This window comes from Anabrus simplex, chromosome 1 (genome assembly GCF_040414725.1).
Source record: "Anabrus simplex isolate iqAnaSimp1 chromosome 1, ASM4041472v1, whole genome shotgun sequence".
Taxonomy (NCBI): domain Eukaryota; kingdom Metazoa; phylum Arthropoda; class Insecta; order Orthoptera; family Tettigoniidae; genus Anabrus; species Anabrus simplex.
The window spans coordinates 1,154,057,858-1,154,076,213 of NC_090265.1; the positions used below are offsets into that span (position 1 = coordinate 1,154,057,858).

General features: G+C 37.2%; 1 protein-coding gene across 1 annotated transcript in view; it reads right to left on the reverse strand.

Annotated features, from left to right (window-relative positions):
- Positions 1 to 18,356, reverse strand: part of SMC2 (structural maintenance of chromosomes 2) — a 349,885-nt gene that overhangs the window by 177,944 nt on the left and 153,585 nt on the right. Inside the window, exon 12 of the mRNA XM_067137430.2 lies at positions 3,507 to 3,653. Coding sequence (XP_066993531.2) covers positions 3,507 to 3,653 — 147 coding nt within the window. The remainder of the gene's footprint in view (positions 1 to 3,506; positions 3,654 to 18,356) is intronic.

The window sequence follows — 18,356 nt, forward strand, 5'->3', positions numbered from 1 at the left end:
CGATGCAACGATTAAACTAAAAATACCAACTAGAGCAGCTCCCGCGTTGATTAAAGACCCAAGATCATAAGAAGGGCCACGGGAGAGGCCCTTTTCACTTTTTTTGTTCAAGTCACATCCATAACAAGAGGCGGAATGTGCTCCCACCAGACAGGCAAGAACCGTGCGTGTATCTCAGTTCACAACTCACGCCAGACTCTTCCTCAATAATCGGAGATTAGCTTTTCTTCTGGAAGCAAGCTCTCATTGGTTAGTAGGCGGAGCAACGTAGTACCAAGTTTCCGACTAGATGTCAGCTAGTATAAGAAACAGATACTCACGCCATCTCGGAGTCAATGAGAGTATTAGAACTAGAAGTAGTTAGGGAGAGCGACGACAGGAATTCAAAGTAAATTAAGGTGGAAAAATACCAATTTCTACAAGCATTAGCGCCAGGTCCAAAAACGTTAGGAAGGAGAAGGTGAAAAAATATGACACCTCGGTGTCAATGGTCTGACTAGATTGTATGCCAAAAGCCTGGATTAAATTCCAAACCTCTCCGCAGTGCTTATATGGAGTGAGGATATACAACAATGCTGATTCATCCATCAGATGGGTACGTTAAGCCTTGAGCAGACCACTTGGTGCTATTCAACAGGAGCAGGCTATGTGCCCGGCACCGGGTGTCACCCTCGTCCTTCCTGCTATTATATTATCACATTATTCATTTCATTTCATTAACTCCTATGGTGAGGTTGACATCAGGAAGAGAATCCGGTCATAAAAACCTGCCACAACAGATTCACCTCACCTCATACCCGACCCCGTAGAAAAACAGGCAAACTACTCTTACACAGTGAATCAGAGGTTACACTCGACCATTTGCGACTGGAAGCAATGACTTTGGCTGCCACTTTGAAATCTACAAAACTTCGATCAACTCAAGTGATAAATCTCATTTTTGGTCTGTATTGAAAATTTACAGTTCATAAAACAATAAAGGTGTTTTTATAATCCATCTATTCAATACTTTAATTTCACTTATAGTGGTTACATAAACAGACTATCAGTTAAATGGGACATGTTTCGCTCTCAATTTAGGGCATCTTCAGCCTAAAAACAATCTTCAAGAGTACATCTTAATATTAAATATGGAAGCTAAAAGTTTAGCCAGTTATAAAAATTCGGGATATAAAAATGTGAAAAATGATACATTATACAAACATGTTAACACATTCACGCCCGTATCCGACTTATTGCCAATAGCGCGTGACCATGCTGTGGACCGTGTCCGAGTAATTATAATACGAGACTCAGAGCCAACAGAAGGGCAGCTACCAACACAACAGTAGTTAACAAATAACAACTTTCAACTAACATAGAACATTTTTCAGTATCCTCTGACATTTCCTGACAAGGTTTCAGCCAAGAGTATTGCCCACCGGTACTAAAGGCTACTTCTACAATATTTCAACTGTTGCATCCGTTTCACCTTATGCTCACGAATTTCTTTAGCGACCTTGAACACGTTGTTTTTATGACATTCATGTTTGTGCTTGTGTTCATGCCCTCCTGTCATTGGCATTATGTTATTATCACTCTGATATTCCATTAACATTTTGAAATGAACTATTTTAATTGGAATTTTAATGGAAGAAGTTTTAGTCTCCGACAAGATCATAGTTTAATCATTGACTGTGTTTCCATTAACATGTTTGTATAATGCATCATTTTTCACATTTTTATATCCCGAATTTTAATAACTGGCTAAACTTTTAGCTTCCATATTTAATATTAGATGTACTCTTGAAGATTGTTTTTAGGCTGAAGATGCCCTAAACTGAGGACGAAACATGTCCCATTTAACTGATAATCTGTTTTATGTAACCACTATAAGTGAAAATAAAAGTATTGAATAGGTGGATTATAAAACACCTTTATTGTGTTATCAACTCAAGTGATCCGAGACGAAACTCAAAGGCACGAGTTCAACAATCGCGACTTCTGTGCACTTAAAATGTGGACGCCAGTCCACTTTCACGGATTTTAATTTTGTGTTCATTAGAAAGGAATTTCAAGACTTTATCCGTATCGATAACTAGGCTATCACAAGACAAATATGTATCATGCTAGTCAGTTCCACACGATTATGTTCCTAATCCCAGATATAGGCTACCGTATCACACTATGCTACATTTCACTGTACCACTCAACACAAAATAAATTTCTAACTTCTGAATGGAATGTGAAGTACAAGCACAAACAGGCTCACTGTTTTTCAGCAATCTCGCTGCTGACCAGCAAGCAAAACTTCTTGAGGCTAACGGCTTGCTCCCCAAACATGCAACTTATCCTGTGAAGTTCCGGAATTTGTGGCCTTTTTCCGTAATCACGCAACTGTGGCAACAGCTATTACCCGAGTTGGAAATCACGTTTCTTTCTTAAGGCGTGATAAACAACATCTTCAGGGCTAGGAAAAATGTAATCGTATCAAGCGGTGATAGCAAAAATTTGTGACGTGATAAGCGAGTTATTTTTATATATATAGTTAATACGATGAGAATTGGGACTTCGAATTTATGACGTGCTAAGCGGGAAAACGTGTTAATGAGGAATGCACTAACGAGGTTTCGCTCTATTTCCATCAAAACCTGTTTTTGTGACATAAACACTTTTTTTTTTTTTTTGAAACTGCGTGCATTTTGGTATTAGGAACACAATTATGTACCAATTCTGTGTGCACTGAAGTAATTACAGCATCAGATCATTTATCTATGAGCTGTTTTAACTGTCACTGATGAGAAGAGATGGATCTCCAAACAAATCAGACGGAATAAACATAAATTAGAGCATCCCATGTAGATGTTGAGTGCAAAGGGGAAGAAGCAAGAAAAGTAGAAAACAATGATAGAAGAGAAATTTGGACTCAGGGTCACTAACGGCTATTACCATCAGAAAACCCTTAATAGAGTAGAGAAATGTATTACAGTGGTACGTACTGTTCAAAGACGAACAAAACAGGTTAGTAACATTCAAGTAAGAAGATATCTATTTAATAGTGTTATTGTTTATGCCTACAGAGGTCCAACTGAATGATATATATGAAGCACATAACAGAGCCAAAAAGGACTAGCAAGAAAATAAAGCAGAAAATACAAGAGATACTCCATGCTAAGTAACAATCAAAGGAGGAGCCAGAAAACTACCAACGGTAAGAAATAATGGACTATCGTTCGGAACACTATTCAAATATAACACACCTACACTTGGCACCATTCAAATACAACTGTAACTTCCAATGGTATTTCACAGAATGGCGGGTACTTGTCCCTATCGGCCGCTGCCCAGTGATGACAAACAAGGAAGGAGTTATAAAAGTGATTAATAATCTTAAATTATAAGACATGGAATGGAATGGAAGTCCATGAGGCAGGCGTTTTCATTTTTTACAATTCTACTTGCATTCACTGAATTCTATCCCTTATAGAACATAAGTTACAGAAAGAAAAAGGAAAAACTGTACCTACCAAGTCCTGAGCCAGTTTGATAGTCATATCGTCCAGCTTGTGGCCGATAATTTTGTTCAATGGAATCATAGTCCTTCTCTGTTGTAAATTTCCCTTTTCAATGAGAAGTTTGCTAGTGACTTCAGTGTCTGCTATCACATTGAACAACTAAAAGAAAAAGTAAGAAACAATTATGTATGGTACACTCAAATAGAGCAAGTTTAAGAATAAGATAACACACAAGTGCAGGATGTACGAAATGAAAATTAAGATACTGGTAAAAGAATATCAACATTTACAGTCAGATAGTCAAACCTAACAATATCATTTTTACTCGTATAATCTTACCATCATGTATATCACACACCCTACATTTTTATACGAAACCGATGGAGAAAAATAATCCCCACTTATAACTAATCTTAAATTATAAGACACAGGACCCTCAGTTTTATATGGAATGGAAGCACATGAGCCAGGATTTTTCCATTTTCACAATTCTACTTGCAATGACTGATTTCCATACATTGGCTTTTCATACCCTGCAGCATGCATGCTTGCTGTCAGCTCAGTCTCCCATAATCCTTGATTTAATTTAGTTGCAGCAGCTCTCTTCCCTTTTTTGGTCAAAGGTACATACGTAATTTTTGATCCTGCCCTAATGACCTCAATGGAATGTGACACTGTTGAACTGGATGCAATTTAAACATAGCGGTATACAGTATAGGAGAGATGTAAGATATAAGATAGCATCCAGTGTATTATATCATAATTTGCTTACCTATGTGAATTTACTTATAGGCAAGTTATAGAGAAGCATTCAAGTATTACAATAAGTTTCGAAATTCGAGTGGATCAATTTGAGGAGAAACATGGTATTTACATGCCATAAATTCCATAGTATGGTACACCGAGCTTTTAGCATCCCGCTGTCTAAAAAAAATCTTAAAAATGAATTAAACACCATTCGCAGTATAGCAAAATTTAATGGCTACAACAGCTCCGTTATAGAGAAAATCATTAATAAACATAAACACCAACCTTCAAACACCTTAACAAAAGAAAAAACTCACAACAATTTTTTACCCAATTTTACGTTTAATAATAAACAAATCTACCAAATCACAAACATATTTTAAAAGCAAAATGTCAAAATAGCCTTCAAAACTTGTAACAGAAACATATTTTACACAATACCAATTAAGGGACTGAGAGTACAAGTGATACAAGTGCTCCTTTGTGCAAACTGCGTAAATGACCGCTAAAGTTGAATGGCTGTTTGTAAATTCTGAGAGTTGTTTTCAAAACATCAAATATTATTTTCTCACAGTCAGTGAGTCTGTGGATATTTGTAGGTATGGTTGGTGATTGTAGTGCCCCTGCATTATTTTTTAAAACGTATTAAAAACACTTCACTTTTTGTGTCTGAAAACTTTAGAGTAAAAGGGGTACAAGTGCAAACGCAATTTAATTACCCTGTGTTATTTTTAAATTGTTGATACATAGCAGTTGATTTACAATGCATGCTCATTATAAGACAAGGTTATATGAACAATTAATGCATAATTGAATTAACAGGCTGAAGAAAACGACAGGTAAACAACAAATAATGTACAAAAACTCAAACGAAAATATAACATGAGACATTCATAGTCACTTTCTATATTTCCATCACAGTCAGTGTTTACAGAATCAGAACCATTCCCTTCTGTGGTATCTCTTGAAGAATGTTCTTCCAAGAGGCAACACTCGTGATGCCGTACCATTTTGTTGTGCTTTCTTCAGACTTCCCTGCATTCATCCCCTTCTTCCTCCACGTCCTCTTGTTTCTCCCCTCCCTCTTCCTGCATTCATTGTAACGGCTGTCCGAGAATGGGACGTATTGTTGTAGAACTCGTGACGAACTGGAGTGATGTATTCCATGATCATCTGAAGATCTTTCCACTTCACATATTTTATTTTAATGCCATCTTCGCATAAAGGCGTGAGAGAAAACACTGATGGCCCACCAAGAATGCCTTTTAAAATCTGCTTTTCTAAACGGAAAGTCACGGTTTAGTGTACATTTGAACTGCATTGTTAGAGGATTTACTTCAGTGATTTGGATCCATTGGATATTCCTCCACTGTATTGTATTTCCTTCTGTATCTTTAGGTTTAATTGGAAGAAAGTTTTCTTTTGTCACTTCTACTATGGAAAACTTTTTAAGGAACTTTGTCCTTTGTTACAAAATTCATAGGTTTAATTGAAAGAAAGTTTTCTTTTGTCATTTCTACCTTGGAAAACTTTCTTGTGACCTCCTTCACTGCTTCCATCCAATCTTGGGGAACAAATACATATTTCAAGTGTTTCATTGCCTTTTTCAATGAGACCAAAATCTTGATCGCATTCCACATATGTATGGCCAGGTTTAAGGAACTTGTGATCTATTGAGTCAATATCTTGATTTTGCCTCAAGATGTACATCCAGTATTTCACAATATGGCAGTTCTTCTTTTGAACACCGCAGCAGTCACTGTATGCAATAATATGAGATATTTCACTACTCATCTGTTCCGAATACCTGACTAAGCATGAACCAATTTCGTGTGAACCCCTCCCAGTGGTAGATTCATCCCACATGAACATCTTGGCTTTTCTTGATTTAAGGTCATGCACACATAGATTGTAGGTCCACAAAACTCTCAGATAAAAAATATGTTGTTGGTAGATCTTCATAATATTGTAAGAATGGCTTCCCGGGTGAATGAACTTAACGATAAATTGACTACACTGGAACCTCGATTCTCCGTTTTTGGACGGACCACAGAAAAATAACGTACAACACGGGAAAACGAAAAATCCGGGAATGAATGAACCATCAACAATTTGGCTAAACATCACAAAAATGAAATATGTATACTTATAATCTTTCAAACACCCCCAAACCAAACCAAACCAAACCAAACCAAACCAAACTACAGCCCCAATGGGCCTTCCACCTACCAAGCGACCGCCCTCAATCCGAAGGCCTGCAGATTACGAGGTGACGCATGGTCAGTGTGTCGAATCCTTTCGGCCGTTATTCCGGGCTCTCTAGACTGGAGCCGCCATCTCACCATTCAATAGCTACTCAATTAAAGGTAATCGTAGAATGAGTGAACCTGGAGCCAGCCCTCATATCGAGGTAAAAAATGCCTGACCTGGCCGGTAATCGAATCCGGGCCCTCCGGGTGAGAAGCAGGCTAGTTAGACCTCGGGGCTAGCTTCAAACATGAATTACCGGTAGACGACTTAAAACTCTGGAAACTTTGCATTCAGTTTTACCGGGGAAACTTCATCAGTTTCCTCTGAAAACTTCTTTCAGTTCAGCAACTTTGATCAGCCAGAGCCAAACTCTTTGAAAAATCTAACACGGTACCCGCAAAGACAAGCCAAACAACAATCGACCACAAGTAGTCTTTAATTCTCTATCTCTGATCTAATAAAATAAAGCATATTAGATATAAAAGCGCCCAACATGATGGCGAAGTCCTCTTTTTTTAAATCTTCCATTGTCATTTGGTCACCAGTATCTGTTCGTAGTCAGTTTATGGAAATCTTGTACCACATAAATTAGGCCTACGTTGGCTTTTCAAGGTTATGTTAAACTCGAGAATATGGTTTCGAATGTAAGTATCGAACTTCAAGTTCTCAAATACATTCACACACCTGCCAACTTTACAAAATGAAAAATCAGGAGATTTTGATATGAAAATCAGGAAAAATCAGGAGAAATCAGGAGATACAATTGATCACAACTGCTTATTCTACATGTCTTACAGTACTTCAATATATTCATAACACTTATTGTCTCAAAGCCCGACTGTAGCTATACGAGGCTACGAGGCTACAAGGCTAAAAATTACACATCTCTATTCCCTCATAGGAAGTATGTGAGTGAGATGATCGGTCTCTGATAAGCATGCTGAAAATAGTATGAACTCATGCTCCACATGTGTGAATCAGTCATGCACGTGCATAGATTAATATATTGCACCAAGCGCCCGTGCGATTATGCAAAGCGCAATGCTATTTGGATCAAATAACTAGCTGATGAACCCGTGTTTCGCTACAGAATTCTCAGAAAGACTGTCCTTATAGTTTTCCCAACTAAAGTCAACATAGGTCATTACAATGACGCCAGTATGAATGTTGCGATAAAAAGCAATGTTGTCATATGAAATATTCGATAAAATGAAAATAGCATATTTTCTCACTTTTAGCAAAAGGTACTACAGTATCGATCTAACAGTTAAAAGTTTCAGAGCTAGAATGACCAGGCTGCAGACAGCTGCGAACACTCCTGTGTAATTATTCCGTTTAAGTGTGCACACTGCTCATTCCAATCACTGCCTCAGAGTAGGGATTGAATACCTGGAATACTATGATGATCCAGTGTGTTACATACCAGTAGTATCAGAAAATGTATGAACCAGAGGAATGGCATGCTAAAGAAGAGAGATCTAACTCTCCACTCCCCAGCTACTTCCCGCCAATTTTCAGGCAGGCTGTCATACTCAATACGCAGCAGTAATCCCATCTATTGGAGATAAATGGCAACAGAATACACAAAGCACATCACAACAAACAATGGTCAATGTAATGTTATCATTGATCAATTTTATGAGCTTTCAATATTGGAGGCCCTCACACTTAGTTTTCTTCCAAATCTGTGATTTAGAGCATCTAATGTCAAGTGAGTCCTTTCTTTCATGACAACCTCTTGTGTTATTTAAGTAATCGTTCCTTCATGACTTTTTTCTCATTCTTATAATTATCTTCACAATTTAATCACCATCACCACCAATATTATTGTAGTCAGTACGGTAAAAGTGAATAAGACATAAATAATTGGAAATTGTATTCTCCATGACTTTTGTTATGTAGTACTTTTCAATATGACCAGTAAGAGAAGTAATTAAAAATTAAATTTTTGGCACCTTCCCCTAAACTACCATTTCAAACAGAGTGAATAAAATTATTTATAGCGTAGACTGTAATTCCTTATTCCCCGACTTTACATAAAATTCTGTTCACCAATTTTCACGTACCTCGGCACTGATATGGACGACTTAGCAAGAAAAAAAATCCAAATCCATGAATATCTCTATCATCATAGCCGGTACGGTAAAAATGTATCAGACGTAAATGATACGAAATTTTATAATATATAACTTTAATTATGTAGTATTTATCGATAGGGCCAATAACAAATATTTAAGAATTAAATTTTAGGCCTTCCCCTAAACTACCATTTCACTCAGCGAGAATAAAATTATTTATGACCCAGATTGTAGAGACTTACTCCCCGACATTAAATACCGATTTTCATTAAATTCTCTTCAGCCGTTTCCTCGTGATGACCGTGCGTGCGTGCGTACATACATAGACATAGAAATTACGGAAAATTAAAACATGCATATCCCCTTGTTACTATGGTCGCGACCGGTACGGAAATAAAATTCTTTTAAATTCTGAGCAATGTACAGACAAAACCTTCGTTTTATTTATATTGAGACAAATAAAAATTAGTCGGAATTCTGTCCAAATGGCTCGTAAAATCTCTAGAAAAGTCACTAGTAGTTATCATTGAAATTCTGTCACTAAATTACTAAGAAACACTCAATATCTAGCGACTAGTCTCTAGAATCGACCAAAGATAATGGAATCGACTAGACTGATGTGAACGAACACCAACATAGAACGCGAGAACCAGAGATTGACAATCGATACACGCGTCACGATATAAAGGTTTCAATAAACATCGCACATTCGTGAACATTTCTCGCATTAACCCTGGAACCGGCAAGCGGTTTACCTTCAAGCGGCAAGCATGTAGGAGAGTTTTGGAAGGAACTTTTAAAAAATTCATAAAAATGTTGTTTTTCAATTTATTTTCACGTATAACATGTCATTTTATTCAGAAAATGGCGAAGATTACTATAGTAGGAAATTAAACTTACTAATTTAGTATCCTGAAGCAGTATGGGCAAAGTATTCAACACACGCTAAGTATTCCAAAATAATCCGAAAGTTCTGGGCAGCGTGTACGTAAAAAGTAACATTATATGAAGATTTTACTATATACAAAATTTGCACAATTTTATGCTGATTAAAAATATGTAGAAAGGTTTCACTACATTGAAGTATTGTAAAGTCAAATAGAACTAAAATAACACAAGCACATCGCACCAAAACGTGAGTCTACTTAGATTCATCCTCGCTACCTTCGGGGTGGCTCCTCTTTTTTCCTGCTTTCATAGGCCTCCAAAAATGTTTTAATTTATGGTAGTACTGTTTATGGACACCACAATTACATCCTAGGCACCAGAAGTAGGTACGTGACTTTTCTCTGCAGTCGAACAGACAGGGTACAACCGCAGTTTTTTCCCTGGGAGGCGTACCAGCTGATGTCCCATTTCTCCTGAAGGTCCAGGTGGAATGTTTTGAGGAGTTTCTTCATCTACAAGACCATCGACAATACTAACCATAAATTCCTCATGTTCAAGGGGTTTGTCGGTGTTCAAACTATACAGTATGTAGGCATCAAAAATTACCATTACCAACAGGTTATAGAATATTTCTTTCCAGTCGAAATGTTTTAGTGACATGACTTTAGAAAAATATGGAAATATTTGCGATTTTGAAGTGCACCACTATTTTTCAATATTGTTATTAGGGTTCAGACCCATATTTATAACTAGAGAAATGATTTTGTTGATTTTTGATAGTGTAACGTCAACCCATCTTTACGGACGAGAATACGGATCCATATTTCCGGAATTCGTTTTATTTCGAATAATTTCCTGTGCGTATTTATTAGTTTCAGTCACTAAATGATTCCAGACAGCATTAGAGAAAAACAAATAGAAATATGTTAGAGGAGGACTGTTTCCCGGAGGGCAATTTCGTACACCGCGTTTCGAACTTTGAACTTCTCTTCCACTTTTATTTTTGGCTCTGGAAGATAAACTTTTGTCCACTTCGGTTCTGTTTGGTCAACTGCATTACCGTCATTATCATTATCTTCATCAGTGGCTGGTTCATGGTGATCGTCAATATAAGTGTCGAAATCACTTAGCCTAGGCTCATATAACTCGCCACTACCTGACGAATTATTGTCAAAATCATCAATTCCTTCTAAAAATACGTCACTATCACCTTCGCCGTCCAGATCAAACAAACATTTACGAATTTAACTACTTCCTGACAATTCAATAATTTTGCGCCATGAAAGCTAATGCACATCGGACAACCACAGCAAGCACAACAGAATGACAGTCTGCAAAGCGTTCTCGTTTTTCCACGTGTATACCGCACACTCTGTCATACTAAACTATTTCAGAATTGTTCTGTATTATAGAGTGGAGTTCCCTCTTCAAAATGATGCAAGATATGTCATAAAGATGTTGAATGTCAAGGTGCTATCTCGAAATTAGTCAGCGCTGGCGTAATGCATCTCGATAGCGACTCTGCCGGTTGAGTTAACAGGGAAATGAGTCGCGATCACGACGATTGCCGGTTCCAGGGTTAATAAACGTCGATGTTTCGTTTGAAAGTGGCCAATGAGCAAAGGAATTCCGGCCACTGGCATAAAAAAAGCTGAAACGGCAAGATTTGAAAACAAATGTTTGAAGTTCACCAAAATATAAGCTAAAATCGGGAGAAATAATAGAATAATCGGGAGGCGGGAAAAACTGTTGAAAATCGGGAGTCTCCCGTCTAAATCGGGAAAGTTGGCAGGTATGCATTCAATTAAAGTTTGCCCGTCATTTATCATAATCAAACTGGAAAGAGAAAAAATATCATTAACACTTCCGAAATTACGATTATTCGCGACCTTGAGCTCAGCTGGAAAGCTCGCTCGCTGTACAAGTCGGTACGATTGCAAAAGGATAAAAATATTTAAATGCAACGAGCGCAAATAAAACCACTACGGTTTTCACAACATTTGAACACAAAAACGTGAAATTCCCAGTCTTATATTAGGATGAAAACAGTAATAGGCAATCTCAAAACCTCCCATGGCTTTATGTAAGATGCAACATCTGTTCTGGTCTCGATAACATAATCGTGTACGATAATATTAAAATACTACTGTACTGTTACTTAAGGAGCAGTTTCGATTCCTGCCTGAAAGCCCAGCGACTAAACAGTGCCCTGAGGGAAATGCCGAAATCCTGTTCGGCGATACACTCAAAGAAAGTAAAAAAATAAACATCTAACCTTGGACATACCGTAATCAAGACTTTTGCAAGTATGAACATTTGACGAAATTCATTTCGTGTTCAAGAGCTGTCGAAGAAATGCGCTCTGTCTCCTTCCAATTGTTGTGGACACACTCTGCTTTATGATTTCCATGGATTCTCTAAACAATACCACCGGAATGCGATGCTAAGATGGTCCCTTATAAAAGTTCGCCGCCGATCGCTTTTCCAGTACAGTACTTCCAGAAATTACCAGTATCACAATGACAAGACATTAACACCAAGATCCGTAAGTATGCCGTAGCCGTCCTTTCGTGAGATAGTTTCTTGAAAAATGCGGATCGAGGATTTAGCGTTCATGGGACGGAAATTTCTGGACAGTTGGTCCGGGAAATAGTTTCTTCGAGGAATGGATAATACAGGATTTTTACAACGTGATTTGAGGATGCTCACGGGACCACGTAATTTGAACGAATAATATGGGAGAACATAGTTTCCGGGAATGTATAATTGAGGTTCTACTGTACTTTCCTTTTGATCTGAACTTAATGAAGAGGACATAGAACTCAATTCTGAGGGCACAAAATCATCATCATATTTCAGTAAAATGGAATCAGAAGTTGCATCTAAAAAATTTAGAATGCATTCTGTAAAATATAAGTGAACTAATGAACTAACATAACATGTGAATAATATTAAAATTATTGCATAAAATAAGCTAGCATTAATAATAATAATAAAACAAATTGCACAGGTGTGATGTTTTATTACATGTAAATAACCTGCAAATGCACAGCAGATTACTAATGGATAAATACCTATGGATCTGACGTCGCCAGTTGTGTCCTAAGAACACAAACCTGGTATTACAAACAAGGAATGATATCACATATGGCATATTTAAACATGCATTTAATATTACAATAAGTACTCTCAAAAGCATGCCTATTGCACCACTGTTGTACTATGAGAAAAATACTTACCTGAATCTTCATTCAGGAGAGCAGCAATGTGTCCTTCGTCCGCCATTTCACTTGTACTGGTTGTATTCAAAATGCATTCCAGGCCCAGACTTAGAGGTTAAAATTTATCATCACAGAGTGCAGCACTATGCAAAAACTCACTTGTACTTCTTTTACTCTGCAGAGAACCATACTTCAGCTTACCAAATGTGAACTTAGACCATTTTCTTGTGAAATGTCACTTGTACCACTTTTACTCTCAGCCCCTCAATTCTATTAATCATAGCAATACGTTCACCAAGTCAGGTGTTTATAGACTCAATTGTAATAATTGTAACGCATCTTATGTCAGTCAAACAGGTAGGAGATTCCATACAAGATACTTAGAGCATGTTAACACCCCGAAATACAACAGATTTTCGGCCTTGGGACAGCACATGGGTGAAACTAACCATAAGTTCACTAATATCAACCAAGACATGAAAATTCTCAAAATTATACAAAAAGGCCCCCTGCTCAATATTACAGAAAATTGTTTTATCCATATGGAACAGTTTTTCAATCCTAACTTCAATCTTAATCTTTGTTTACATGGCCTGCCTCTTCTTCCAGCAAGTCGGTGCTTGTCCTACATCAGACATTAGAGGTGAGTCTCATAAATATTTTTTCTCCTTTTTAATTCATTTTCTGTATATTTATTCATTCTTAATTCTGGATATGATTTCCAGATTTACTTCTTTGCCTGAGGTCCTAAGTCAACTTAAAGACATCATATTGTGACAAGAAGATCATAACCTTAATTTTTATAATGATATATATTTTAATGTTATAATTATTCCAGCAACATTGTCTTTTTCTGGTATACATATGTTTTAGTTATCACATAATCTGTTTAATTTTTACTGTACTAGGCTGAAGATGGCCACCAGGTGGCTGAAACTAGTCTCAAGACTTACGTAATATCATTTACTTGATATATTGTATTGAATAGGTGGACCCTCTCATCAATTTAATCTTATGAGAAACATTAATCATGTCAAGGCCCGAGAATTTAAGGTAATGGCAAGAACAGAATGTGGCTCCTAGAATATAAACAAATCAAGAAAGGCGTTCTGAGGGAGTGTGGTAACTTTCCTGAAGTTGAAAATAAACTGCTTCAGTATGTGAAATGTTAACGTGATGATGGATAGACCGGGCACACACTGGGACGCACGCGAAGCAGCTAAAGCAGCGCAGCTCAGCACAGATTTTTGTAATCCACACAAACCATTGCACCACCGCAAGTTGACAGACAGGGCAGATCAGAGCAAAGCAGAGCAGAGCAGACCGGATCTGCACCTACTTCCGCCTACCACGCCCAGTCTTCGAAACACAGTTTCCTACACACAGGTCGCATAGTTAGTTGAGTAGTTGAGACAAGGAGGAAAAAAAATTATCGAAGCCGTGCCGTATTACCCATACGGTGTGAATCACGTGGACTATGTAAATACTAAATTTAAACTAGATTTTTGGAGCAAAATTGCCAAGGACGTGAATGTTAACAATGGTAAGTACTATCAAAACAATTTATTCACAAATTGCTTTTTAGAAAATACTTTAGGATAATGACGTATATGTGTAGAAAACAAATAATCATAATACAATAAAACAATAAGTCATCTTCGTAAATATGAAAATTAAAAAGAAATAAAACAACGTGAAGAATATGTCAGCAAACCAGACAATATAAATTTGGCTTCCCCAGGCATCTATATACCGGTATATCAAATAAGAGTTTTGTCTGTACATTGCTCAGAATTTAAAAATGATGGTAGTCCTGTATCTGTCTGTCTGTCTATCTGTCTGTCTGTATGTACACGCATCACGAGAAAATGGCTAGAGAGAATTTAATGAAAATCGGTATGTAAAGTCGAGAAATAAGTCGCTACAATCTAGGACATAAATAATCTTATTCACGCTGAGAGAAATGGTAGTTTAGGGGAAGGCCTAAAATTTAATTCTGAAATATTTGTGTTATTGGTGGTCCTATCAACAAATACTACATTACTAAAGCTACACAGTATTAAATTTCTGATCATTTATGTCTTATACATTCTTTTATCGTACCGGCTATGATTTGAATTTTTGTTGCTAAGTCCATATCAGCGCCAAGTCGCGAGAAAATGGGTAAACAGTATTTAATGAAAATCATTATGTTAAGTCGGAGAATAAGGAACAACAGTCTACGCTATAATTGATTTTGTAACACGCCCTAACATAACAAAGTCGAAAGAAAACTAAACGTGAAGGCCTACAATACAGAAAGCTCATAACATTGAACAACAATTACATTACATTGACCATTGTTTGTTGTGATGTGCTTTGTGTCTTCTGTTGCCAGTCATGTCCAATAGATGGGATTACTGCTATATACAGAGTTTTTTTTTATTTGCTTTACGTCGCATCAACACAGATAGGTATTATGGCAACGATGGGATAGGAAAGGGCTAGGAGTGGAAAGGAAGCAGCCCTGGCGTTATTTAAGGTACAGCCCCAGCATTTGCCTGGTGTGAAAAAGGAAGACAACGGAAAACCATCTTCAGAGCTGTCGACAGTGGTTTCCGAACCCACTACCTCCCGAATGCAAACTGACAGTTGCACGCCCCTAACCACACGGCCAACTCGCCCGGTAGTACCGAGTAAAACAACCTTCCTGAATATTGGCGGGAAGTAGCTGGGGACATATAAAATAAATACAAAGTTTAATCCACCTACTCAATACTTTACATAAATTGCAATTTTTACAAAAACATTACAACAAGTTACGAGGTACTAGTTTCGACCCTGTATGGGCCATCATCAGCCTAGCCAAGATACATATGTATATGCCAAAGTCTTAAAACAGAATTACACGGTGGAATGAAATATAAAAGATTGAACTGAGTATGTGATGGAATGATGCACATAAAATGGTGAATCTATGAACTGTTATAGATGTAACAATGTTATGTTTATCAGTGACAAATAAAATCTTTGGAATTAAGTCACGTATAATTAAACTATATGAATATTTATCATACAATTATTGTAAAATTGAATAACTATGAGCTCTGTAGACGAATATTCTAAAATTGCACATTTAAAATCGTAATATGCCAGTTTTAAAGTGAAATCCAAATGCTTCTATTGAGTTCTAGAAGATATAAAGTTCAACATTGGTGCAGAGGGAATCTTTCTTGCATGATGTCCAATAAATCCACAACAGAGGTTAAATGTTGATAGAACCGTTCGACATTCTTCTAACATAATAAATTCTTGCTATGCTGTAAGGAATACTCCCAATTCAAGTAGAAACCAATAGAACCTTGCGCGCTATGTAAAACAACCTTACCGGTGGAGATAACTAGATAACTTTCTTCTTAAGCATGCCATTCCACTGGTTCATACATTTTCTGATACTACTGGTACGTAACAAACTGGTTCATCATAGCATTCAAGCTATTCAATCCCTACTCTGTGGCACTGATTGGAATGAGCAGTGTGTATATTTAATGGAAAAATGGCAGAGGATTGTTCACGGCTGTCTGCGGCCTGGTCATACCAGCACTTGAACTTACGACTGTTAGATCGGCATCGTAGTACTGTTACAAGTAATGAAAATCATTTTTGGACCGTATTGAAAGTATCATACAAAAAAAAATTTATTATTTTGCCACCTATTCAATACAATGCACAATGTTAACATATGAGTTAAAACATTGCTAAAATAAAATGAGTAGAGTTTGTAATTTTTAGCATTTGCAATAAATGCGAAATACAGTAGAAGTCTACTATAGCGAGTACGACATATAACGAAAACCCCATTATAACGATAACTTTTGTCCGTCCCTTCAAAATTCCTATATTAAACTGTGTATTTGAATAACAAAACTGACACGTTTGCCATAAAATGCAATCGATCATCTTCGGTACAGTGTAGTTTTTGCGCTATGTGCATTTGCGAGCTCTCTCGTCAACATTCAAAGGCGATATTGGAGTCGATTAGTAATACCCGTCGACTCCTGTTCTCAAAAGAAAATTCGAAATGAAAGAGGATAAGACGTTTTCGTAATTAATGCGTAAATAACGTGACCGATAGCAGTTGTTAACTCGTTAAAAATATAGGCTGAAGTAAACGATCTCTTAATTTTAATGGTATACCGTATACTGAAATTAAGTATGAAAGTGATACACCTCAAGATATAGCAGGGTACTATCACTGATTTCAGAGGATAGTTTATATTTTCTCGCGTCTAGTTAAATTTCGGAAAGCTATTCCCATGTCAATTTTTAGCGAGGAGGTTATCATTTCTCTACATATGTTTCAAATAGGTTTCCATAATACATATACGGTTAGGTTAGGTGATGCCGTTTGAAAAAGAAAACTGAAACGTTTGCCACAAAAGCCTCTGGAGTGATACCGAATTTCTTCGAATCCAAGACGACAATTTTTTTCTCAGAATATCGTGTGAAAAATCAAGGGTCGTTTTGCATTCGCGGCCTGATAGTAACGAACACCACTGGCAACTACCTCAGTAACAAAACCACACCGTTTCTTTTCACACACACACACACACACACACACACACACACACACACACACACACACACACACACACACACACACACACACACGCACACACACCCCCAACCGCGTGCACCTGACGCTTAGTAAAATTAAGTTTTATAGACAGCCGAAGTATTTTCGTGATGGATCGTCGTACTGTAAAGATACGTGGAACAGGTATTACCGGAAAATTTTCAACGGGTTCTCGATGTTATGACGCCAATTTTAAGTTAATGGATATTAAACACTCGGAAATGTATAATAATTGTGCAGCCACAAGAAAATACGGCATAGGCCTAATTAAAGCCCATATTCGGCGTTACCGTGAAGACAAAGATAGCTTAAAAATGCGTACTGCACAAAAAATGCATTCAGTGGCCCGCAACAAGGACGCTTTAAAGAAGTTGAAGATGAAATTGTGAGGTATGTGCACAAAAATGCATGGGCGGAATTGCCATACTGCGGCGCAATAAACTTGCTCGTTGACTTTCAAAGTCCGCGATTAAGACCTATACATCGCTAGCCGCTGAAGTTGGCCAAATCTGGCAAGCAAGACATGTGTGTAGCGGCAGCCAATTATATCTGACGCTGAGTGAAAGTACCGGTAACTGTTTCATAGTAAGCTAGAATATTTTCCTGGTGGATCGTCATATTGTAGACGCGTGGAATGTGTATTGCCGGCAAATTTTCAATGAGTTCCCTTCGATATTATGATGCCAATTTTAAGTTAATGGTTATTAAACCCGCTGAAATAAAGCATAATTGTACAGCCGCAAAAAATACGGCATAACTAAAGCCAGTGTTCGGCGTCTACAGTCTAAAAATGCGTACTGTATAAGAAAAGACATTCATATGATTTTACAAAGCACTTTTTAAGCCTGATTAATTTTTTTGAAGGAAAAAGTGGGTCGTCGTCTTGGATTAGGAGAAATATGGTAATATATATTTTTCAGAATGAAATTAAACACACACATTCACGTAGTATCGGATTTCGAAAAACAACAAACAAGTAAGCCGCAGTCTGGATATTATCTGCGAAAACTCAAATTTTGAACAAACTGATTGCCATTTCATACTGAATTTAATGTGTATGGGG